Here is a 26,340-nt window from a genome sequence, read left to right as displayed (position 1 = left end):
AATAGTCTTAGTGCAGTTTAAAACTTTTTGGGATACCTTGTATACTCTAATCTCTAAATGAAACATCAATACCTCAAAGCATCCTCAGCAAGTCATCATTTACTCTATTTTTGGAGACCATTAGTAACAGGGAACTCATTACTTCTCAAGGAACACAATTCTAATTTTGAACAACTCTAATTGTTTAGAAATTTTCTTCAGGGGCATTCCAATAGAAACATGCCTCTAGTTGAAAATAATTCAATTAATCACTATTTTTTGGATTTTGAAACATCCTAATTTTGTCAACCAACCAGTCCACAATTTTTCTTCTTACTCTAGGATATTGGATGAGACTTCGCCAAATCTGTGATGTGATCTATGGATATTATGTGCATAGCATTCCTGTGTTATTCAGTGGAAATTCATGGACTTTGGTGTCAGAGGAATTGTATTCAAGCCTCAACTTTTCCATTTCCTCCCTATATGCCTCAGGGCAAATTAATGTTTTTTGTCCATCCTCATTTGTAAAATGAAGGCATTAGACTAGTAGTAGTCTCTGAAGTTCCTTTCAGTTCAAGTTGATGATGATGATGATGATGATAATGATAGCTAGCATTTATATGGAACTTTAAGGTTTTCAAAGACCTTTACATATATCATATCATTTGATCTATGATCTTGTAACCGAGGAAATGGCATGTTATTCTCATTGTTCTCTAATGGCTTTCTCTTTTTTGAAGATTGTGATATTAACCATCATTGATAAAATGATACTTCTCCATGATATTTCTATACAAGGCAAGTTTTTGATGACATTGCCTAAAATGAGTGTGTATGATTGATCATCTATCCATAATGTTTTTTTTAAGCATGAAAGAAAATATAATGCAGAAAAGGAAATGATCTGTTGAGTGAATGTCAGAGGACTTCCTTTCAATATATCATTATAAATTGGTCATTTGATGAAATTTGATGAAACATTGTATAACAACACTATTTTGCACTTGTATAACTTTTTGTTTTAAAAATATTATTTACAACATTATTTTATGTAATGCTTCACAAAATCCCTAGTTAAGATTATTCCCATTTTACAGATGAATAAACTAAGGTGAAAGGAGATTTAAAAATTTCCACAAAGTCACACAGCAATTCCACTGCTAAACCAAGTCTATAACACAGGTCATCTTACTCCTTGTGTCTGTACTACTTCCTTTTACCACACTATCCCTTGACACTCAGTAGCTACCAGGTATATTAATTAACTATATTATAACTTCCTTAAGTCACTTAGCCACTCTAGACTTCATTTTCTCAACTGAAAGATAACCACACAGCTAATAATATCTCACATTTATATAGCATTTTACAATTGACACACTGATTTCTTGTACCAGCTTTGTGAGGTAAATAGTGCAATTATTATTATTGTCTTTTTATATTTGATGAAAATTGAGTACAATGTTGATAATTGGCTTGCCTCATAGTCACACAGCTAAAATCTTGGAGCAGTGTTGATGTGATAAAAGGTCTACGAATGTGGATGATTGATGATGATGATGATGATAATGATGAGGAGACAATAGTATATTGAAACTGGACCTTGAAATAAGGTCTTCTTGCTCTGAACACAGTGTTTTTGTAACCATTCAATGTTTTGAGTTGGATAGAGAAGTGGGAATATATCCTTACATAATCTTTAGGGTGTCTTACAGTCCTATGTACTACGAATCTAAATTGAAAATCTCATAGATTATAAAGAATCAACCTTTCTCCAAAAACATTGTGAAAAAAGACATCATTCCAAAGTGAAGTAGCACCACTGATCAACTGTAGTGCCAGCAAATGAATGTGATTGCACCTTCCTAAGAGCTGAAATGATTGATTCCAGTTATAGCCAGTTTATTCATATGTGGTGCACCTTGAGTGGAGAGCGCAACTTTGGAAGCCACAGTGAGTATTCAATCAACATTAGCTTGCATTGTGAAAAGTAACTTTAAATCAATGAGACATTTTCCATCAAATTGGAAATACCATGGGTCTTTCAGAGAAAACAGTAGTTTAAATATTTAAAAATTAGGCTTAATGTCTTTTTACAATAATAGCACATCTGGGGCAATCAGTGCCATGAGCAAATGCAATGAATTCCTGAATATGAATTAGTTGGGAAGCATTTCGAGTTTTCATAGTTCTCAGATAAGAGGTAAGATAACTCTATTTTGGAAGTACATAAAAGTATTTATTTCTGAGGATTTGCATGATTATGTTTGGGCACATTTGAGTTTTCAACAGAATATCTAAATTTCAGATTCAAATTTCCTATGCTCTATTTTCTAAAGAAAGATTGAATCGTATTAAAATGTATTTTAAATGTCTATACCTCCAAAATTCCTCAATAATAAACTACGGGAAAACTGGTTTCCTTGATATGTCTGACTTATTATTGTAATATCTAATTTTTTAATATTAAATATTTAATTGCCTTTTTTTTAAATTTTTAGTCAATTGGGGTTAAGTGACTTGCCCAGGGTCACACAGCTAGCAAGTGTCAAGTGTTTGGGCTGAGGCCGAATTTGAACTAAGGTCCTCCTGACTTCAGGGCTGGTGCTCTATCCCCTGCGCCACCGAGCTGCCCCCTTAATTGCCCTCTTACCTTTATTGTTATTTTCTATATTAGGAGGCCTTTTTCTCATTAATGAAAAGGAACTTAATCATTCCTTGAACATAGATAACTTCTAGTCCAGGATATGGTAGAAGGGATTCAACCATTGGCCAGAATTAGACTAATTCCTAAAGATCCTTTGAAGTTTTGTGATTCTATGCTTTGTGATTTTAAGGCCATTAACTTTTTTTAGCCACCAAAAATGCACCAATCAACTCAGTCATCCAGAAAATTTCACTTTCAACTTTTCTTGATATATTTATTGTTGTTATCATATTTATTTACCCTGCCTTCCTGTGAAGTCTTCAGTTTAGCAGGGAAAGGTACTAATCAAAGCAGCAACATCCTGTTTGTTAGGAATAATGAATCCCTGAAGTGGTGGCATTAAAAACGACACCATTATTCAAATTTACAATGTATCTTTCCAGTGGGCTAGAACTAATGACCATATTTTGTATAATTATAACTTCGAATAGTGTGAATTCAAATACATTTGATCACTTCATTATTTCCACTAATTGGGACTTAAACCTAGATGTACTTTATTACGTGACATGCCACTCTCCATCCAGGGAGAAAAAGAGAGAGCAAATTTAGAGAGGAAGCCTCAAGCTCTGCTTAAAGTAATGATTTACTTCAACCTAAAAGGTACTGCTGTCAACTTCCAATGTGGAATGAAGGAGTTGAAAGGGGTGACTTTGGAAAGGATGGGGAATGTGGACTGCTTTTAAATCTGCCTCAACAGGGTGTCCCATGTGCCTTCATTATGCTCTTTATTATGTCTTTGAAATTTTGTGAATTCCCCAAATATTTTCTTAACTGTATTCAATATAATTATTAAATCACTAAATATTATTATTTATTAATTATCAAATCACTAAATATAAAAGATTATTGGGGAATTCATGCCTCTGTTCCCTTTCTTTGGCAAAGGTAGGAAATCACCTCCCCAAATAAGGGGAAGAGAAGTGATCAGTTTTCTCCTTTTTTAACCAGTTACACTGACTTTTTTTGAGAGTCATTATTTAGAAAGCACTTTCTTTATAATGGGCTTTTATCAGAGGGAAATAAAACTTCAGGAAAACAAGTTGGTTCTACCTTTTCCTTGTCTTCTCAACTTGTATGTATGTCTTAAAAATGAATTATGATTAACTAGTCTAAAATCTGGGAAATAGATTAAGAAGTTTGAAAGTAGAGAAGGATAAAGTATAGGGAAAAGAGATAGGATCACAAATAAAGATAAAGGAGAAAGATGAGGCCTTTAAGTAAGTTATGGGTTCTAGTGATTGCATTAAGTAGAAACATAAGGTCACTTTCCTTCCAAAGTGAATGACACATACATTCACCAAATGTTAAAACCTTGAGATACCAATGGCTCTAGCTAAGAACCAAACTGAGTGATAATATAAAGTAAAATAAAAAATAGATCTATATTTCAAGATTAATCATTTAAAGAAAATTAGAAACAAAAATGAAAGTATGACTGGAAGCTTCATAGAAAAAGTAAGAGTAAGAAATTAATTGCAGGTATCTTTTATCTTTATATCACCAAGTTTTCCTCCTGTATCCCTCTCTCTTACATCTCACAATGATTTTCATGCTTCTTATTATTAGTAATTTGGAGCTTTCTTTCATATAATTGTTAACAATTTGTAATTTGTCTTTTTTTCTTTCTTTATTTATTTTTAGTTTTCAACATTCACTTCCACAAGATTTTGAGTTCCAAATTTTCACCCCATCTCATCCCTCCCCCACCCCAAGACAATGTGCATTCTGAATAGCCCTTCCCCTAATTTGCCCTCCCTTCTATCTCCCTCCCCCTTCTCTTATCCCCTTCCCCTTTTATTTTCCTGTAGGATAGGATAGAGTTCTACACCCCATTGCATGGATTTCTTATTTCCCAGTTGCATGTGAAAACAATTTTTAACATTTGTTTTTAAAACTTTGGGTTCCAAATTCCCTCCCTTCCTCCCTTCCCACCCAGCCTCATTAAGAAGGCAAGCAACTCAATACAGGTCATACATGTGTAGTCTAGCAAAACACTTCCATAGTAGTCATGTTGTAAAAAGGTAACTATATTTCCCTTCATCCTATCCCCCCACCTATTTATTCAATTCTCTCTTTTGACCCTGTCCCTCCTTAGAAATGTTTGCTTCTGATTATCCCCTCCCTCAATCTGCCCTCCCCTCTATCATTCTCCTGCTCTCTTATCCTCTTCCCCCAAAATTTCCTGTAGTGTAAGATAGATTTTCATACCCAATTGAGTGTGTATGGTATTCCCTCCTTAAGCCAAATCTTATGAGAATAAGATTAACTTATTCCCTCTCACCTTCCCCCACTTCCCCTCCATGGTAAAACCTTTTTCTTGTCTGTTTTATGTGAGATAATTTACCCCATTCTGCCTCTCCCTTTCTCCTTATCCCAGTACAATCCTCTCTCACCCCTTAATTTTATTCTCCAGATATCATTCCTTCATCTTCAACTCAACCCGGGCCCTCTATCTATCTATCTATCTATCTATCTATCTATCTATCTATCTATCTATCTATCTATCTATCTATCCATATAATTTTCCTTCCAACTACCCTAATACTGACAAATGTCTCATGAGTTACAAATATCATCATTCCATGCAGATCAACCTTAATAAGTCCCTTATGATTTCTCTTTCCTGTTTACCTCTTAATGCTACTCTTGAGTCTTGTATTTGAAAGTCAGATTTTCTCTTCAGCTCTGGTCTTTTCATCAAGAATGTTTGAAAGTCCTCTGTTTCACTGAATGTCAATTTTTTCCCTTGAAGAATTATACTCAGTTTTGCTGAGTAGGTGATTTTTGTCTTTAATCCTATCTCCTTTGACCTCTGGAATATTATATTCCAAACCCTCTGGTCCCTTAAGGTAGAAGCTGCTAAATCTTGTGTTATCCTGATTGTGTTTCCACAATACTTGAATTGTTTCTTTCTGGCTGCTTGCAATATTTTCTCCTTGACCCGGGAACTCTGGAATTTGGCTACAATATTCCTAGGAATTTTCCTTTGGGGATCTCTTTCAGGAGGTGATCGGTGGATTCTTTCCATTTCTATTTTGCCCTCTTGTTCTAAAATATCAGGGCAATTTTCCTTGACAATCTCTTGAAAGATGATGTCTAGGCTCTTTTTTTTTGATCATGGCTTTCAGATAGTCCAATAATTTTTACATTCTCTCTCCTGCATCTATTTTCCAAATCAGTTGTTTTCCCAGTAAGATATTTCACATTGTCTTCTATTTTTTCATTCTTTTGATTTTGTTTTACAATGTCTTGATTTCTCATAAAGTCACTAGCTTACATTTGCTCCATTCTAATTTTTGAGGAAGGATTTTCTTCAGCAAGCTTTTGGACTTCATTTTCCATTTTGTCAATTCTGCTTTTTAAGGCCTTCTCCTCATTTTTTTTGGACCTCTTTTGCCATTTGAATTAGACTATTTTTTAAGGTGTTATTTTCTCCAGTATTTTTGGGTCTCCTTTAGCAAGCCGTTGACTAGTTTTTCATGATTTTCTTGCATCACTCTCATTTCTTTTCACAATTTTTCCTCTACTTCTCTTACTTGCTTCTCAAAATCCTTTTTGAGCTCTTCCATGGCCTGGGACTGATTCATATTTTTCTTGGAGGCTTTAGATTTAGGAGCTTTGACTTTGTTATCTTCTTCTGGTTGTATGTTTTGATCTTCTTTGTCACCAAAGACAGGTTGTATGGTCTGACTATTTTTGCACAGTTTGCTCATGATCCCAGCCAATTACTTGAGTTATAAATTCTTTGTTAAGGTTGCGGTCTGCTTCCAGTGTGAAGAATATACTGTCCCAAGCTTTGGGGGTTTTGTGTAGCTGTTTTTGGAGATTCTTCTAGGGACCTGTAAATTTTCAGTTCTTCCAAGGTGGTACAATCAAGGATGAGGTATTTACTCCTTTCCTGTCCTGTGCTCTGGTCTGTGGGTGACCACAACCATTATTTTCTGCCTTGGAACTGTGAGGAGGATTCCCTCTCCACCAACACTACAAGCTGCACCATGCCAGTGTTCCTCCTCACCTCAGGACTGCCACCCAGAACTGCAACCCAGATTCAAGCACAGGGAAAGAAAGAGAATCCTGCCTCTGCACCAGCAAAGAGATCCCTGAAATCCTCCTCTGATCAGCCACTGGATTCCCCTTCCCTCTGTGGGCCAAAAGCTCAGCAAGTAGACACCACCTATGGGCTGTGTTGGAACTGGGACTGGGACCAAACTTCTCTCTCACCATGGTCACAGACCTTTCCTACTGACCTTCTCAGCTGTCTTTGGCATTTAGTGGGTTGAGAAGTCTGGAAACTGCCACAGCTGCCCATGATTCAGGCCCATGAGGCCTGTTCTGTTCCTGGTTCACTGAGGACTGGTTTTTACCTGTGTGACCCACGCTGAGCTGAGCTCCTCTCCCAGCCTGGTGAAATAGACCTTTCCAATCAACCATCCAGATTGTCTTAGGCTGGAAATTTGTTTCACTCTATCTTTTTGTAGGTTCTGCTGCTCCAGAATTTGTTTAGAGCCATTTTTACAGGTATTTGGAGGATTTGGGGGAGAACTCACTGATTTACTCCACCATCTTGGCTCCACCCCATAATTTGTCTTTTGATAATTGTTTTTCATGTACTGTGCCTTGATTTTTTTGTCAGTTGGTGCAATATATTGTTATCAGTTGTCTGTATGTTTATGTGTATACAACACACACACACACATATATGTGTGTGTATATATATACACATACCTACACACACACACACACACACACACACATACATACACACACACACACACAGATTGAGAAATGGAATTACTAGTGATTTGGAGCATTTTTTCCTGTGACTAATGATAGCTTTGATTTCTTCTTCTGAAAACTGCCTGTTCATATCCTTTTACCACTTATCAAGTTCCTTATCTAATTGATAAATCAGGCCTTTATCAAAGAAATTTGCTGTAAATTTCCCCCCCCCAGTTTCCTATTTTCCTTTTAATTTTGGCTACATTAATTTTGCTTGTCTGAAAGCCTTTTAATTTCAAGTAGTCAAAATTATCCATTTTATATCCCATGATCCTCTATATTGCTGATAAAATCTCTTATCCATAGTTCTGACAGGAACATTTTTTTCCCATGCTCCTCTAATTCATAACCCTTTATGTCTAAGTAATTTATTCCTTTTGATCTTGCCTTGGTATTTGGTGTTGTTTCTGCCAAATTCCTTTCCAGTTTTCAAAGCACTTTTCGTCAAATATTAAGTTCTTGGTCCCAAAGCTTGGATCGTTATGATTATCAAATACTAGATTGCTATGCAGGGTAGTCCCCTGCAATGTCTTTCTGACCACTTGGTAAGTCTCCTTACAGTGTCTAGCGTGGGAGTTCCAGAACGTGGTGCTGCTTCTGCCAACATCACCTAGTCCCATCACTGGTGTTTTCCACATGGGCTTCAAATCAGCCTACAATGCCACATCACAAACCTCTCTTTCTGACTTCCCAAGTTGTCTGGGACTAGAAGAAAGTCTCATTTTGATCTTTTGTTGTCTCTGCCACTCCAGAATTTGATTTGAGGTATTATTTTTAAATTGTTTACAGGGGAATGTTAGGAGTGCAGATGAGTGTTTTCTCTACTCTAACATCTTGGCTTTGCTCCTAGAAGTACCTCCATATGAATTTTGATATTATTCTACCTAGCTCTATAAAGCATTTGGTTGGTAGTTTGAATGGTATAGCTGTCAAATCTGTAAGTTGACTTGAAATATCTAAACAATTTTAGTTAGAATAATATAACCATTTTTACTTTAAAAAATTAATGGAGACACTACAATTTTATGGATATTTACCACCAAAAAATAAGAATTACAATCTCAAAGACACTTATGTTTCTGAGGTAATGATTTGGAAAATTCCATGATTTTCCTCCAGATGTTTGAAAGAAATAAAAGGAGATGGTGGAAGGTAGGGGCTGCTTGACAAAGTTCTGAAATAGTATGAGTATATTAAGATTGATAAATTATTGTATATGTCAACATTTTTTAATGGAGGGCACAGAATAGTGGAAAACTATTTGGGGAAAATAGTGTAAAAATTTAAGTAGGATGAATGATTTAGCTATTCTCAGCAATACAATGATCCAAGACAATTCCAAAAGAGTCACAATGAAAATATGCTATCCACCTCCAGAGAAAGAGCTGATGGCATCTGAATGCAGATCAAAGCATACTATTTTTCATTTTATTTTTGTAAGGTTGTTTTTTATTCTGTGTTTTCTTTCACAGCATGACTAATATGGAAATATGTTTTGCGTGATTGCACATGAATAACCTATATCAAATTGCTTGCCATCTTAAGGAGGGGGAGGGGAAAGAGGAAGGGAGAGAATTTGGAACTCAAAATTAAAAAAGAAGTAATGTTAAAATTGTTTTTACATGTAACTGGGAAAAATAAAATGTTATTTTTAAGAAGAAATTTAAATGGCATGAAGATGGTCAAGCAACTGCAGACTTTATAATGAAAAGGAAGACTTTGCTAACTTACAGTTCTCCAAAAATATAATAAAGTTATGGGTCACTTGTACTTTATAGATATTTACATCAATATCAATTTAAAAATTGATTAGAATCTGTTATATTTTCTGGGGTTATGGCACTTAAATTGTAATAAAGAATTTTAGGTTTCATCTTGGTTTCCTTTGAAATGTGTCCTGTCAACAAATGCGAAATGCATATGAAACTATAAACTCCTACTCATCATCATAATTTAAAAAGCTTATATTAATTTTAGCAATGTGGTAACAAAATCATCCTATCATTTCCTTGTTCCTTTTTGAACTTTTAAAAAATTATCTGGTTTTATTGGTGTTATTATTTACATACTTTTAGGTAATGTACATATTTCATACACACATATATATTATTACACACATGTATATATATACATGTTATTCTTTTGTTACTGCTTTCTTCATACTGTCACTTCATATATCTTAATATTTCTTTGTATTCTTCATATTTGTCTTTTTTTTTCCCTTCGAAATAACATAACAGTGAAAAAAGAGAATTGACTCTGAAATCAAGAGACCTGGTTCCATTCTTTTTTGTAGTGCATACTGTATATGGGATCCTGGGCAAAAATCTAACTTCCCAGGGTCTTAATCTTATTGGAATAGATGGCTTTTGAGAACCCTTCAAGCACTGTAATTGTATGATCTTGTGGTGGAATAAGAGTTCATTATGTATGTAATTATTTAGACATTTCCCAATTGTTGGCCATGGAGTCCCCCTCTCCAATTTTTATTTGTTTTGATATTGTAAATCATTATAAATAATTCTGCTAGGAATATTTTAGACACATAGTTATTTTTTAATGTCAAAAATCTTAGAGTTTAAACTTATGCAATCTTTGTAGTGAAATCATCTGGTCAAAGAATATGAAAAATTTTGTAGCTCTTACTGCATAATTCTGTATTACTTTCCAAAAAGTTTGCACCAATTTACAGCATCACCCACATTGGAGTAGTATGCCATTTTCGCAGCCATAGCAACATAGAACTTTATTATTTTAAGCTATCTTTGGTAATTTTATAGATGCAAGGCTATATTGCAAAGTTGTTTTAATTTTAATTTCCTTTACTTGCCAGAGTTTGGACATTTTCATGTTGTTATTGATAATTTATGTTCCTTCTTTCAAGAGCTACTTGATATAATATTCTTTGATCTTATTCTTATACATTTTTGTGATTTCCTTACAGATTCTGGATATCAGCATTTATTATAAATGTTTGTAATAAATGATTTTCCCCATCTTTTTTTTCTGTTTTATTCTGGATGTAATGCTTTTTGTTGGGCAGTGCTTCACATATGATCAAAACTATTTATTGTCTCAAATAGTTTCTTCTATTTATTGAGCAGTGAAGAATTTTGCCCTTTCCAACATTGCAATAGATGTAGCATTCAATTATATTCATTAACTTCTCTCTGTCTTTGTCTCTGTGTCTCTGCGACTGTGTCTGTGTCTGTGTCTGTGCCTTTCTCTGTTTCTTTCTCTGTCTGTCTCTCTCTCTCAACAACAGTTCTTAAAGTGTGATCCAGGGACCCCTGACATCACAAAAACTCCTTCAGCATTTCTAAGAGTAAGAGTTCAAAACAGTTTCATAATGATATTAAAATTTTTAATTTCAATATGGTAAACATCAATATATTCAATCTACTTAAGTAAAACTCTTTAGTGTCCTCAATAAATTTTAAGAGTGCAAAGGGGTCCTAAGACCAAAAAGTTTGAGAATTAATTTAGATTGTGGATCTACTTGGAATTTATTGTGGCATGTGGTGTAAAAGTTTAGATCTAATTTAATTTTCTCCCATATTGCTAGAAATGTTTTTTACAGAATTGTTTAAAATAATGAATTATTTCCCCACTGTTTTCTGTTCTTGGATTTATATGTATAGTTTACATTAAATCAAATCCTATGTATAAAGTATGTATCTTTTGGAAATACAATGAAGAAGATATTATAAATGTATTAACCTCTGGGATGTGGCTGACAAATCCTATGCCCCAAATAATGCAAATATTTAAGTGTACCATACCCTTTTTCCTGACCTCCTTCTTCGATGACTTCCATGAAGTTTGTTTTAGAGAATCCTAGGCCAAATTTGCCACATTCTACGTTTGCTTTGCCCCTTACTTTTCTATTTCACTGCAGTGCCTCCCAAGCTTTTCCTATTGACCTGGCATTTCTTTTTCCTCAGGGAGGAAAATCAACATGTGAACTTATTGTCATTGTTATTTCCTCCCTGGTTTATTTACATTTTAAAAAATAACCAGAAGAGGTAAATTTTAAGGCATGAGCCACTATTGGCACAATTTCAGGCACAATTTTAGGGAAGGGTGGTTTTCTTCCCCATGCCTCTCAGTATGTTGCCCTGCTTCCTAATTTGACTTTGCTATTTGCCATCTGTGTGTCCTTCCCCAGCCTCAATGTCCTCATTAGAACAATGAGAGAGCTGTAGGAAATATCTGAGGTCTCTATTTAGCTGTACTACAAGTAGATATGAGTCTATGAAATCTCACCATAAAGGCAATAACTTATTTCACCTATGTTTCATGTTAGTTCTAGGGTAGGAAGTATAACAGAAGACGACCATGGGGAGAGTCAATAGTTTCCAGTCCCAGGTTTTACACAGTAATTGTGAAATGTGATATGAAAAATAACATCTGTGCCTAATCTGACCTAGATCCTCTGAGTTGTTTATAGGGGCACTTTTGAGTCTGAATGAGATAAGGAGGAGATATAAATGTTAAGTTTTTATTCTTTGGCTCACTTCAAATAGTTCAGCCAGCTTATTGTGGTAGTTTTGACTGCATGATTCATAGAATTGTCCCCTAACCTGCAATCACCATTCATCATCATCAATTAATATTTCCAATATTGAGTACCCAGGGGATGAGCAGCCCTGTATTAGGCACCAGGCAACCTACCAGACTGTCATCAACACTGCACCCCGACTGGCGGTTCTGCTATTAAAAAATGCTACTGTTCAGAAAGTTACAGGAAACGGTGACCCTTTGTCCACAAGATCAATGACAAATTGAAAATGGGTAACTGGGGGAGCCCTTCTTTCATCCTCCACTCTGGGCGCGATGGGAAACAAGGCTGCCAAGAGATCCAGAAAATAATTTCTCAATGCAGCCGCAAGAGGATCCTGTAGCCAAGGAAGAGAATTCCTGCCAAGCAAATCTGAATCTCCAGTCCTTCTCTCATGCTTTCCCTCCTGCTGCCAAACCCAGAGCCACCCACGCTGGTGCGTTCGGGACATTCCAGATCTAGGGCAGGAAGCCTCCTCCGTACAGGCAGATGTTGGTTCAGGAATTATGTACCTGGGCTCGGCTTTGGGGCAAAATTCAGAGCATGCATGTCGTGGGAGAAGTGTTCTTTGCAGAGTTAGATTTAAAAAAAAAATAGAGTATGCACTTCAGTGCGTGAGAATGTTTGTATATTTTATCTGTACAAGCGTGTATAATACCTCTACTACTCCCCCCCCGCCCCATTCTGATTAAATACTACATCTGTGATTGGTTCCACAGTAATTAAAGAACTTGAAGTCCCACTCATTTTTCCCCTCACAGAGTTAAACTCAGGACTCAGTGTAAAGCAGTCACTCGCGCATTAACGTTAACCGAGGCCTTGCAGTTTCTCCCCGAATGAAGGTTGGGGGTGGGGGGAATGCTCAGGAAGAGGACAAGAAATCACAACTGCGCATGCTCGAGGGAAAAAAAATACAGCTGGTCAAGGCAGACAATGAATCAAAGCCTGACAGTTTCTGTTTTGACACTTTTTGACTGTTACACTGATGTCGCTAGAGGAGCTTAGTTAAGGATCTCTCTTTAATTCTCGAATTATTTTCCCCACCTCAAAACTGGCAGGGAATATTCATTCCTATGAAGCTGACCAGGTAAGTATGGAAAATTGGGAAGTCACATTTCCACCTTCTGCAAAGGAACGATGATTTTGAAGAGTTCCTGGGAGGGGACTCTAAGATGTATGAATTGTACACAAATCAATTGCAATGGGGGGGGTTGGGGAATCAGCCACCATGATTCGTGGAATTAATGAAATTTCTAGAAGAAAAACGCATTGTCTGCCTCCACCTAATTGTCAATATGAAGAATTAGATCAAAGTAATTTCATCGGTTTCCAACTGACTCAGCATTAGAAAAGCTTAACATTTCACAAATCAACATTTAAGCACCTGCTGGTATACAAAGAATTTTGATAGCCATTTTAGGGACTCAAAACAAAGTTCTGCTTTCAAGGAGTTTACTTTCTATGGATTTTGGGGAGGGAATACAAGCAAATAGATATGTTAAATACAAGTTGAGTAACAAGGTAATCAGGACAGTCTTATCTTCTAAGATGACATCTGAATTGAGTTGAGAAAGAAGCTCAAGATTCACTAGACATGAAGAGCTAGAGTATAAGGCTTAAGGCTTGTCTTGCATGAAGGCATTTCATGGAGGCAGAGATCAGGGACAACAAATTCCTCAGTTCAGCTGGGGGGCAAAGAGGTTCCTGTAATGTGCTAGCATTATAGTGGTGGTGGAGGAAGGGTTAAAATATAAAGCAATCATCCTTATATTCTAGTTGGTAAAAACAGAGCTATTTGTTAATTTGTTCAACAAATATTAATTTTATATCCACAATGTACAAAGCACTATTGTGTTAGGTAGAGAATACAAGTAATGGTTCAGTCCTTGACTTCATGGAGTTTACAATCTATTAATGGACCTGCAACTGATGAATGAAGAAAAAGATTTTATGCAAACATCATTATATACTGACAAAATGAAGCATACATTTTGTTGTTCAGTCCTATGCAACTCTTTTGTGACCCCATTTGGGGTTTTCTTGGCAGAGATACTGGAGTGGTTTACCATTTTCTTCTCCAGCTCATTTTACAGATGAGGAAACTAAGATCAGCAGGGTCAAGTGAGTTGCCCAGGGTCACATAGCTAGTAAGTCTCTGAATCTGGAAGAGGAGTCTTCCTAACTTCAGGATCTGCACTCATGGACTGCACAATCTAGCTGCGCTAAAAGCAAATCACTTAACCCTGTTGGCCTCAGTTTCCTCATCTGTAAAATGAGCTGGAGAAGGAAATGGCAAACCACACCAGTATCTCTGCTAAGAAAACTCCAAATGGGATCGCAAAGAGTCAGATACAACTGAAGATGACTGAACAACAACAACAAAGCATACACACACACACACACATATGTGTGTATATTGTGCATATTTATATATGTGTATGGATTATATGTACATATAGTTATAGCATATCACATATGAGGCAAAAGGTATTGTGTGTATGTGTGTGTGTGTGTAACATGAGCAAATGTTTGGAGGAGGGAGCAAGCATCAACGCATTGAGAGGTTAACAACTCCATCCATTTGACTAAAGCACCAAGCAGGATAAGACCCTTTAAATAAAAATGTCAGGTTTCATTTTTACATTGTTCTTGTTTAGAATATCACTGCAGATAACTTGGGGGCAAGTCAAAAGGAAAATAGTATTTCAATCTTTCAACTTTGATTTTTTCAATTTTTTCAAATTTAAATTCCCTTTCAGGAAGACATGGACAGTGTTTTTAGAGTGGGAGTGTTACACATTTTCACCCCAAACAGTTCCATGTCTTAAATTCAAGGCATAAAAGAATTATGTATTTACCAGAGCTTTAAGATCATAGTAAAGTTAAAGGCTTTACTACTCTAGTAGTAATTGGAGAACACTAACTTTCTGATGTCATCAAAACAGCTTTGTGAAACTCAATGTCCTGTCTTTATATATAGAACTACATTTTAGTCTATGAGTAATTAGTAACTTCCGTCTTGATAAACAGCATAGAAAATGTCTTAGGAATTATTTTTTTTTACCACCAAATTCACCTTTTAGATATGCTCCTTCCGTTTCTGTGTCTCTAATAAAAAGTAGAGTATTAATTTTTTATATAAAGAGTCAATCAGACCTAGGGAATTTTGAGAGATGTGTCACTAATCCCTGCTGCCTCTGCTGTCAGCAAATCATCACTTTGGGTGCATACCGAACAAACTGTGTTACTCAGCTTCCTAGAAAAGAAGATATTTGCAAACAGAAGAGACAGCTAAATACACTGGGATGAAAGGGGGATTGGGGTGTTAGGGAAGAGAGCCTAGTTGATGCTTATTTTATCATCAAGGTGTGGTAGACTTGCAGGAACACACAGGTAAACCAGGCGTTTCATCTGGAAGAGGCAAAAACTGGGTAACTTTCAGAATAGTATTTATTAATGAAGATGGCAGTTGGGGGACGTGGTGGAGAAAAGAAGTGAGGGGAAACACAGGAGAATAGGCACTGGAGATGTGAAGAAATGTCATCATCGTAGACATTTCAGTGACAAAGTAATAAAAACAAATCCAGTCTGGCATATCAGCTTTTCAGGAGAAAGTAAAAGCCTTCCTTGAGGAGGGCCCCTCTGTTTCTTCCCCACTGATCCCCAGTTGTTCTCTTTCTCCTACATCCTCCGTCCTCCTCCCCTTCTAGTCCCGCATCAAACTCGAAACGCTGGAGCCAGATCTGGACCTTACAGAGTCAAGAAAGAGGTTCACTATAGTGACATTTACCGACCCCGCTCCTCAACCGTGTGCTCAAATCATTCACTGAACCGGTGCCCGCCTCAGGGGGGATTATGAATGAGCAGCCGGCAACCACTTCTTTCAAGAATCTCTTGGAGCTGAGAGCTGACTTTATCCCCCGGGTCGCTTAGGATGGTACCAACCTGGTGAACCCGGCAATCGAGGCTGCTGCCTTCCTTCCCTAGGAGACAGACACATTAATACTGATTCAATCGCAGTGGGGGAGGTGTCTATATTTTGGTTTGGGAGCGTCGCTTGCAGGAGAGAAGTCCTTTTTTTTTTTTTTTTAAAGTGTGTGTGTGTGTGTGTGTGTGTGTGTGTGTGTGTGTGATTGTGTGTATGTATGTGTGTGTGCGCGCGCGTGTCTGTCAGCTTCCTCACTTCTAAAGGCAAGTCCATTGGGCAGCAGTTCCACTCCTTCAGGGAATACCTGTTGGCCTGGGCTCCGAGCCAAGGTGCTACTGGGGACTCGGATGCGCGTGGGTCTGTGGGGGGCTCCCCTCGCTGATTCTGGATTCTGGTGCCTTGCTGCTGATAGCACCGCAGCCTCTGCTGCCGTCTTCTCTTCGTCTCCCGCAGTCCCAGCTGCTTCTCCTGCCCGGGTGGAGAACAGGTGCCTCACCTTGGGGCTCGGTGCCCAGTTGCCCAACTCTCCGGAGCCTCGGGAATCTTCTTGGGGCTCGGATCTGGGATCAGGGTTCATGCCCCACAGGCAAACAGAAAAGGCTTTGCATACAATTGACTGGCTGCTGGGGGACAGTGGGGAAGCGAGAGAAGCAGAGGGGGTGGGGGGCCGGGAGGGCTGGAAGGAAAGGGCGGAAGCCTCAGTAGACCCTTCACACCTGTCAGATCCAAGGAAGCCCTGTCTACACTTGCATCAGGAAAGCTGAGTCCTGGTCTTGTCAAGCAAGGTGAAGAGAGCTGCAGAGAGGAAATAGGGGGTGTGCACAGACTCTCCGCAACAACGGACTCACTTCACCTCTTTTCCCCCACTCCGATTATCACCTCGCTGCTCCTCTCCTTGTGTCCTCTCTATCTCTCTGTTCAGGACTATTCTGCCTCATTTCTCGCACCCAGCTCCATATACCTGGAAAGCACCGCTTCTTAAACCATGGCCCCTAAGCTGCTGGCGCTCTTCTGTCTCCTCTCTGGGCTCCACGCACGGTAAGCCTGCGCCGGGAGACTCGTTTAGGGCTTTCCAGAGGGTGATCTTTTCCAGGCTGGGGGAATCTATAGTGAAAGGATTATCCCTAGAAGGAGCGTGTGGAGGGTTTGGGGAAGGGGGTAGTTGTGGAACCTAGAGGGAAACCCTGGCTGGAATCCCCGGCTCTGCTTTACCACATTGATGGTTTTTGTCGGTCTTGTCTGGTTTTAGGCTTAGCATTGTAAGCTTGCCCGCTGACTGTCAATGTAAGGAGATCAAATCTCCACTTTGAAAATTAGAAAAAAAAAATCTTTTCACCACCCCATCACCCCTTTTCCAGCTCAGCACCTTCCTCCCCAAGGGAGTCAGCTCCAATCTTAACCCACAATGTTTCTGACTTCTGGATTACTTGACTCTTCCAAAAATGGAGAAGGGATTTCAGGGTTTGAACAGCCCAAGATTAATTGGCAGCAAGTACTTGGTTTCCCCTCCCAGAAGTCGGAAGGAAAAGTCTCCTGTCCCCCAAATTCTCTCCTGATCTCTGGATATATCAGTTGCTTTGAAATTGTATTACCATCCCAGAGGGGGAAAAATGGACTGAGAACTCGGTACTAATTTGAGTGCCAGGGGAAGGGAGAGACACAGTTGAGAGTCAACCTTTTTCTGAGGTGTTTCCCTTACCATTTGTCCCCAGATACACTCAACACACTTCCCTCAGGCCTCTCACTCCTTTGCTCTCCCTTTCCCTATTCTGGGAGGAATGCTATTACATTTACCAAGGAAGAGATGAGGTTCCAAGCATAAGCATCTCTTGAATCTCCTTTGTAGAACTGTGTGCCCTAATCTGACTATACTAAGAAGCTAACTAAATTAGAAATGAATTCTTCCAAATAAACTGGAGAGTAGCAGAAGAGTTAAACTCAGGCTGCAGTAATTCCAACAGATTTGGTTATAAATCAGCAAAAAAAAAAAAAAAAGTCTTGCTTTCACCACAGGTGGGGTCAGCAGGGCAACCTTTTTATGACCTGGGGGGGAGGGGTGTTTTCTTCACTGTGACTTCTGTGAATAGTCCAATGCTTAATTATTTGGCTAGAATTTCTAATGGTAGAGCCTCTGTTAGGATGCAATTTCAAAGCCAAACATGGAGATGTTAGAAGCTCCCTCTCAGAAAATATTTCTGTCTAGCTAGCCCTCCATACCATATAGATGCCTAAATTGTCACATTCTGAAATTCTGAATTTCATTTGGAGAAACGGAGTAACTTAAAAAAACAACACCAAAGAATATACCCTTTTACTGGAAGAAACTGATTGCTATTATTCTTTAATTCCTATCTATCAAATTTTAATATAAAAGGATTCTAACATCATTTAAAAACAAACAAAAAACTCAATAGGACTAAAGTTGTTCCCTGTTTGTATCTACCACAGGAACTGAAGATTTAGCTCTCCCAAAAGAAAAAAAAAATCCCAATTTTCCTTTCTTCCCAGAAGTCCAGGTGTAATATCAACTTCATATGTTTTTTCCAAAAAAGGAATATTCAACCAGTGACTCACAGGAAACTTTATCATTGAGACATATGTCTCTTTTCTGTCTTTCAACTAATGCCAAGAGATGGCTGTGAAGGAAGGGAAAAATGTCTGAAACTCTGTACATCAGCATGTGCTTTTGTGGAGGCAGAGACAGGGAGATAGACAGATATTTGCATGTTATATTTTCAATCTGAGATTCTGAAGTAAAATCTAGTTGGAAACTATATTTAGGTTGATTCTTCTGTGATTCTCATGTAATTTATATTAAATGTTGAACTCATGGAATTCATTATGTTGAATATTGTATTTTCCCATATTGTCCTTGTTCTTCACTCTTTGGAGGTGTACAGTGCTTATACACTCTCTTTTCAGTAAATAGTCATCTGGTTCCATGAGTTCAGTAATGAAGATATTCCTTCCAGGGAGAATGATCACCATTCACCCATCTTATGGGGATCTTTTCCATGTATTCCTATAAATTCACCACTGAGGGAAAAAAAGGAGAGTTCTACCTTGATGAGGCATTTCCTCAATTTCTTTCTACACCCTGAGGAAAAGGCTGGAAAACACAGGCTATTATCTCTATCTCCTCCTATAAAAACTTTTCTCAACACTTTCTCTACTCATCGATCTGACTTAAACCGTGGATTCCATGGATCTTTCCATATTACCATCCTTCTAAGATAGTCAACCTGTTTACTATAAAACATACCTGACCAAGTTTTGTATAGATTCCTTGGATAAGACCATTAAAATAAAGGTCATATATAGAAACAGCAATTTTCATTTTTGTCTGATTCAAAATTGTACTTTCAAATGTTTCCATGTGTTTTAGTAAAACCATCATGTTACATTGTATATGAGGAAGGGGAAGAATTTTTTTCCAAGGTCCTGTAGTTAAGGCTTTGTTCTTCCACTTGGGTCTCATGTGTTAGTCTTAGGTTTATGCTTTACATCATATCAGAATGATTAGCCCTTCATATATTCCTCTTGGAATTGATTTACAGTCTTTAGGAATTAGTATAATACACAAATAAAAGCATTTGACATTTAGATTCTCTTTTATAACTGTTATCACACCAGTCTGCTTCTTTTTCACACTTCCTAGTAGCCACTTTGGAATACTTGTCTCTCCTAGAAGTTCCCTGGAAAAGATGTCTACAGTTGTAGTTCTCTGCATTCACACCTTGGGACTGAGGGTGGGGAAGATGGACCCTTGATATCTTGACTTAAAGTAATTTGATTATTATAAAAGAAGTAACCACAATCTCAAACACTTTGGTTATAGTTCAGAAAAGCCAAGATTTGATTTGCTTTTGAAGGCTTTTTTTTTAAGTTTTCAGAAATGATGCTTCGTGGTTATCTTTAGTCTGACAGCTGATGTAAGATATTAGAACCAATTCTATGTTAAACAGTCAACTGATGGTGATAGCATATCACTGATTTTTAATCATTTACTTATTTTTAAGACCAAAAATTACACAGATGATTAGTAGCCAATAAGACAAATAATAAAATGCAATTTAAGAATGTATATAACCTACTTGATTGTAATTAATAGGCTACTTAATTTCCTTACTTTTACTACACCAATGGCCACCAACAGCCATCCTTTGTAATTACAGCAAAAGTTTACTAGAGCAAGATGTAATATTAAATCCTAGGAATACACAGCAAGAACAATTTCTTCTCCTGTTCCTGGCAAAGCCCAACCCAGAGAACCTGGTAACTGCATCGCAGACATGCCTTCCAGGGAATACATTCTTTTTACCTATATTTCATCCTCTAGTTTCTTCCCTCCCACCAACCTCAGTCTCCCCTCAAAGGGAGAGTGGTTCCTTTGGCTTTGGATCAAACAGTTCTAAACCTCACCCTCTAAAATAGCCAATGCAACTGTCATGGGTAACTGGGACAGGGAGGGAAACAGTCCTGGCTGATTTTGTGAAAGGAAAATCAAGTACATGGACTGCCATCATGTAGAGCTATACAGATTCAATTACAATTCATCAATGTCATATGATAATTGTATATGTGATTGTGAGTTTGGAAGGAAAACATTATTCTTGCTACTTTTCTATACTGCCTCAATTCTGTATCCTTTCCCAACACACACACACACACACACACACACACACACACACACACACACACCACACAAATACAGACACTTAGAGAATGACTGTCCAAAGTTTTAAGATAACCTACTCCTCACCAGCAGAGGGAGAATTAGACTTACTGTAATAAATACTATCTGAGTAGAACTTTTAAGAGATTAAAACAGTATCTATACAATCTATAAAAAAGTCATAATAGAATATGTAACTATATACCCCTTTAATCCATACAAAACTGACCAAAGAGATAGTTAAAAATAAGTTTATTTTGACTAACATAGATGATACACAGACATGTTTTTGTTCACTAGTATAAATAAGGGAGAAGAGAGGAGAGAATTGGAGAGGGAAAGGGAAGACAAACAGAACTCCCATTCTTCCAGCCAATCATCTGAGAAATGTTCTTGTCCTGTGATGCAATGGAAAGAGACTTGGCTTTGAAGCAAGGGAACCTGAATTTAACCTTCACCTCAAATTCTGATTCTTCATAAGTGATGTTGTCTAAGTCACCTAGCCTCCCTGGACATTAGTTTCTTCATTCATAACATAAGGGTATTGGACTAGATCAGTGGTGGGGAGCCTGCAGCCTAGAGGCCATATGTGGCCTTCTAGGTCCTTGGAGGTGCCTTTTGATGGAGTCCAAGCTTTACAGAACAAATCCTTTATTAAGAGGATTTGTTCTGTGAAGTTTGGATTCAGTCACAGGGCCACATTTGAGAACCTAGAGGGCCACATGTGGCTTTGAGGCTGCAGGTTCCCCAGCCCTGGACTAGACGGTCCTAAGAGCCTATAATCCTTTCCTGATCTTCTAAGCCCTTCAGGGATTAATTGGTTAATGACATCCCAAATTACTATTCTTATCCCAACCGCTATACCATATACCCTGTTGATTTCTATGAGATGTTAAAATTAATATCGCTAAACAACAGGGAAAATTTTCATTTTAAAGGTGGAACATATTTATAAAAGTAATACTATTACTTAAATATGTAGAAAAATTACATAAATTGTTTAGTACAATAGTCAACTTTAAATTATGTGCTTTATTTGAATATTATACATTTTATATCTTATGTATGACCACTTTTTTTCAGTCCTTGGCCAAATGCCTCAAACAATCCATCAAGTACTATCACCACTGTTTAGTAAACATGAGGCCAAGGAATAAAAACTTGTTTTAAATATTCACCTAAATAAGCTTAAATTAAGAAAGTGATTTTGCTTTTAAAATACCATATACAATAAAATATAATGTTTTAGAATGTCATATATTGTATTTTTAAAACAAAATCAAAAGCAAATGGAGTTTTAGCTCTATATTTATATTCATCTACACATATATTTATATAGACACACATGTGTATACATATATGTACACTTTTTTATTAGTCATATGGTGTGACTTTTCAATACCAAGGTACTGGTTCTATAGATATGGATAGTTCAGTCAATTTTAATTGGGCTTATTAAAAGATAACCAGCAAGGACAGTCATGTAAATACATATCTTGAGGTGAAGGAGCTATGAAATCTTCCATAGACAAAGTCTAAAGAAAACCACACCAGACAAATATAACTCAAGACAAATTCACCTGAGATTCTAATGCCATCCTGTATAAGGATAATACACACACACACACATACACACACACTTGTTGGTTCTGGGAAGGAAAAGAAAAACCAGCTCCAAGTAAATAGTATTTATTTTTTTCCGTCTATTTGTACATGCTAAATGGAAATTCATTTGAAACACCCACTTTAAGATGACAGCAAAATCTACTCCATTTAAAGCTCTGTATTATTAAATTTTAACTAGACCAGCACTCAGAAAATAAGCTATTTATGCTGAGATTATTTTCCCTATGTACTTGGATTCTTTCAACCTGTAGGAAGTCTTTTGAGACTCCCACCCCTAGTTATCAATGATCTCTGTCCCCTTCACATTTTCTTGTATTTGGATTTGTGTATATGCTGGATCTCAGGCTCACTTTTACTCCTTAGAAATTAAGCTCCTTCAGGGCAGGTATTATCTTATTTTTGTCTTTGTATCCACATTGCCCCACTCAGGGCCTGGCACTAAATACTCAATTTATGAACCAGGATGCATTGAGTTAGATTGAATGGAATATGTTTCCAGCTGGTTCACAGTACTAACAATGTATTCTGGAAGTCTAGTGGAGTCTTCTTTTGAGGATATATTCATTTATTAATGGACCAAAATGATCAAAATGTATTAAAATTATTAAATTTTTAATATCCTTATTAGCCTGCTGTGCAAGAGATAAATCAGTTGTGTGTTGGAAGAGCCAAGTAATGCTGCAGGAAGATTTTCACCTACCCAAGAACTCTCTTACAAGTTAACTATTATGAAGGGGACTGGGAGGAGAAAAAAAATGCCAATCCTATAACACAAGTATATCTGCATAAATTCTCTGATTTCAGTTGCAGGGAGAAGTAATGGAGTGAAACTGTTTACCCAATTATTTTCAATTGGTAAAGCCTGAGCAGACTATTCTTAGCTTCAGCAATAAATGTTGTCTTTGGAGGAAAAACAATGAAAATTGTAGCTGAGAAACCCTGCAAAATACTCCTAGAAATGTTTATTCCTCCAGAGCTTACTTCAGTCAGATTGAATTCTCAAACACTGGCTTTCAAAGTGTGGTACAGAAAAATATTGGTGGTCAGTAATCCTAAAGTTTTCTACAGGCTGGCTGTTTCAGTGGTCATCTTTAAAACATGATTTCTCCAACAGTTCTGTTCTGGTCAATACATATAATAATTCATGAAAAGGAGACAGAAACATAAGCAATCCCATTCTTCCCATCTCTCCTGTGAAGTCCTTCCTCCCTCTTTGACTGGAAAGCAGCAGCTGGTGGAATTAGTGGTACCCATACTTCTCTTCTCTCATTTCTTCTACCTATCCTCTGAAATACTCACAGTCTAGAAAATAGAAGACCTGTTAACAGGAAGGAAACAGCTATATGCCATTTAAATGCTTCACTTAAATTTTCATTACAGGTCCAGAAAGATTGAAGATGATGAATATGAAGATCTGTCTTATAACCAAAAGTGGGTCCTGGCTCCAAAAACTCAAGACACTGATGTGACTCTTATACTCAACAAGTTGCTAAGAGAATATGACAAAAAGCTGAGGCCAGATATTGGATGTGAGTTGCTGTTATTTGCTATTCAAATAGAACAGGATACCATAAGCAGGGTGCTTTAGAAAAAATCCCAAGAGATATTTCAAAATATGCTTTCTAATATGGAGTGAGTTGATTTGGCCAAATGGCATAACTTTTTGTAAGAATATATTTTATTAATATATTTTGCTTTTATAATTTCTCTAATATCTCCCTTCTCCTTTCAGAGAGACCTCCCTCACAGCAAAGACTTTTTTTTAAAGTGTAATAAGAAAAAAAAGATCAGTAGGACTGATCAATCAGCAAAAAAGTCTATTACATGTAATATTCCACAACTTTGGACCTCACACCTCTGAAAGGAGTAGGGGAAGGTGGCTTCTAATATCTCTTTTTTGGTGCCAAACATAAATTTTATAATTTCAAGACATTGAATTATTGTTGTGGTTTCCATTTGCATTGTTGTAGTAATTGTTTACATTCTTTTCTTGGCTCTGCTTACTTCACTTTGAATCAGTTCATGTAAATCTTATAGTATAACTTTTCACCTGGAGATAGGGTGGCATGAATAACCGAAAGTCTTCACTATCTTCACTGATGATAAAAAGTACATAAGAACTGTAGGGGACTAATTTCCAAAGGATGTCAGTACCCAAACCATGTCTTCCCTGCCCTTGGCTCATCATTTTCTACTTGATATGGGCCCTTGTAGTACAGAAACTACTACAAGGGTTATTTGTATAAGGACAGGAATACACACTGGGCTAGTTGCTAGATGGAACAGTAGAAAGAACAATAAAATAGAAAAGTGATTTCTAGTTGTGGCTCTCTCACTACTTGCATAACTGTTCAAATTACTGGACTTCTTCATGTTTCTGTTTCCTTATCTGCAAAATGGGATGGTTAGATTAGACAGTTCCTAAGTTATCTTCTAGTCTATGATATTTTGTAGCCTTTACCTCTTATTATGAATATTTACCTAGTTCACAGAATTCTGGTAGGGATTAAACAAAATAAAGTACTTTGCAAAACTTAAAATGCTATATTATATGATATATTGTATCTTGTGATGGTAATGGTGATGATGATGATGATGATAAAGATAATTAAGTGTCAGAAACAACTCTACTTCTGTACAAGGTCCATGATTCTGGTAGAGTGCTTAGAGCTTGATTAAACATCAGAGATGCTAAGGTCATCTACTTCTTGCTGGACCACTGCCAGACAAGACTTCTGTCTTGTCACTGGACTTCAATGGACTTTGTGCAACTCTGCCTCACTTAAATCCAAATCACAAGTGAGTCAAGACATCACCCCATGATGTCATTGGTCCTCTTCAAAAGGGAAGCTGAAGAGCAACAACAAAAGAATTTGGCCATTGTTAGTACTGATGAAAGGGCAGCTAGGTGGTGCACTGGTAGTGCACCAGGCCCAGAGTCAGAAAGACCTGAATTCAAAGTCAGCCTCAGACACTATCTGTGTGACCATGAGCTGGAAAAGTAAATGGCAAACTGCTCCAGGATCTTTGTCAAGAAAATCCCAAGCGAAGAGTCGAACACTACTGAAATGATTGAACAACAACAGCAACAGTATTGATGAAACAAAATGGAAGCAATTTTCCTAGAATAGTTTATATAAAAGGATATTGATTAGATCAAGTTGAGCAACCTTTCTTCATTTCTGTGGAAGGAAGTAGATTAGGGCATGAAATAAAGATGGAGCAGAGGGATTTAGGTGAAATTTAAAAAGGAATTCCATTAAGGGGTACAACAGTAGGGAAGCTCAGAAATCTTCTGTAGAATTTATTTTTAAATAGTGGGTAACTATTGATTTGGAATGGTTTAGTAATCTTTTTCAGAGGCAAGGGAAGATGATGTGAGTTACTTTTTTATCATTCCAAACCTTGTTCCACAAAATATTTTACTTAATGAGTTAAAAACTGAAGGCATTTCCTGGATAATACAAAGCTAAATATTCTTTTGCCTCAATTCTGTTGACATTCCATGTAAACAATTACTATGATGTGATTTATCTGGATTATTTGTCCTAATGCTCCATTTCTCTTTGTTGTTATACACCATAAGTCTACTACAGAGAACTAATGTAGATATTTTGGAAATGAGGCAAGTTCCAGGACAATGTATATTAGCCTTTCTATATATAAAAAATGAAATTCATATTTCTCCCAAATATTGACAATAAACAAAGAAAGTATACAGGAAAGTTGTATAATTAGATGTAGTTTCCAGTCTTATAGTTTCACCTTATATATAGTCCCATTCTCGGATGACAGGGTGATCTGATTAAAGTCTATTATGACTTTGGTGCCAATGACTCATATGTCTGCCTAATTTATATTGGGAGTAGCCATTATCTGCCTGTTCCAGGATGTGGCTGTAACATATATTCATTCAGGATTAAAGAGTCAATAGCACAGTAAATTGCTTTACTAGAAGAAGACACTACTTTGCCTTATTATTTTTGTTATGTGGTAAGGAGTTAGGGGTAGGTGATGTTGCTTTATCAAAGTCTTCCCTGCCAAATATTAAGATCTATATTCTTTTCTTAATGGTGTTT

At 37.1% G+C, this 26,340-nt stretch overlaps 1 protein-coding gene across 1 annotated transcript in view; it reads left to right on the top strand.

The window, feature by feature from the left end:
- The first annotated feature begins 16,811 nt into the window (after positions 1-16,811).
- GABRG3 (gamma-aminobutyric acid type A receptor gamma3 subunit) overlaps positions 16,812-26,340 on the top strand; it is an 802,344-nt gene continuing 792,815 nt past the window's right edge. Inside the window, exons 1-2 of the mRNA XM_027856641.1 lie at positions 16,812-16,998; positions 23,642-23,790. Of these exons, the coding sequence (XP_027712442.1) occupies positions 16,946-16,998; positions 23,642-23,790 (202 nt within the window). The 5' untranslated portion in view covers positions 16,812-16,945. The remainder of the gene's footprint in view (positions 16,999-23,641; positions 23,791-26,340) is intronic.

Source organism: Vombatus ursinus, unplaced genomic scaffold (assembly GCF_900497805.2).
Source record: "Vombatus ursinus unplaced genomic scaffold, bare-nosed wombat genome assembly UNPS02011591.1, whole genome shotgun sequence".
NCBI classification, from domain to species: domain Eukaryota; kingdom Metazoa; phylum Chordata; class Mammalia; order Diprotodontia; family Vombatidae; genus Vombatus; species Vombatus ursinus.
This window is presented reverse-complemented; position numbering and strand designations above follow the sequence as displayed.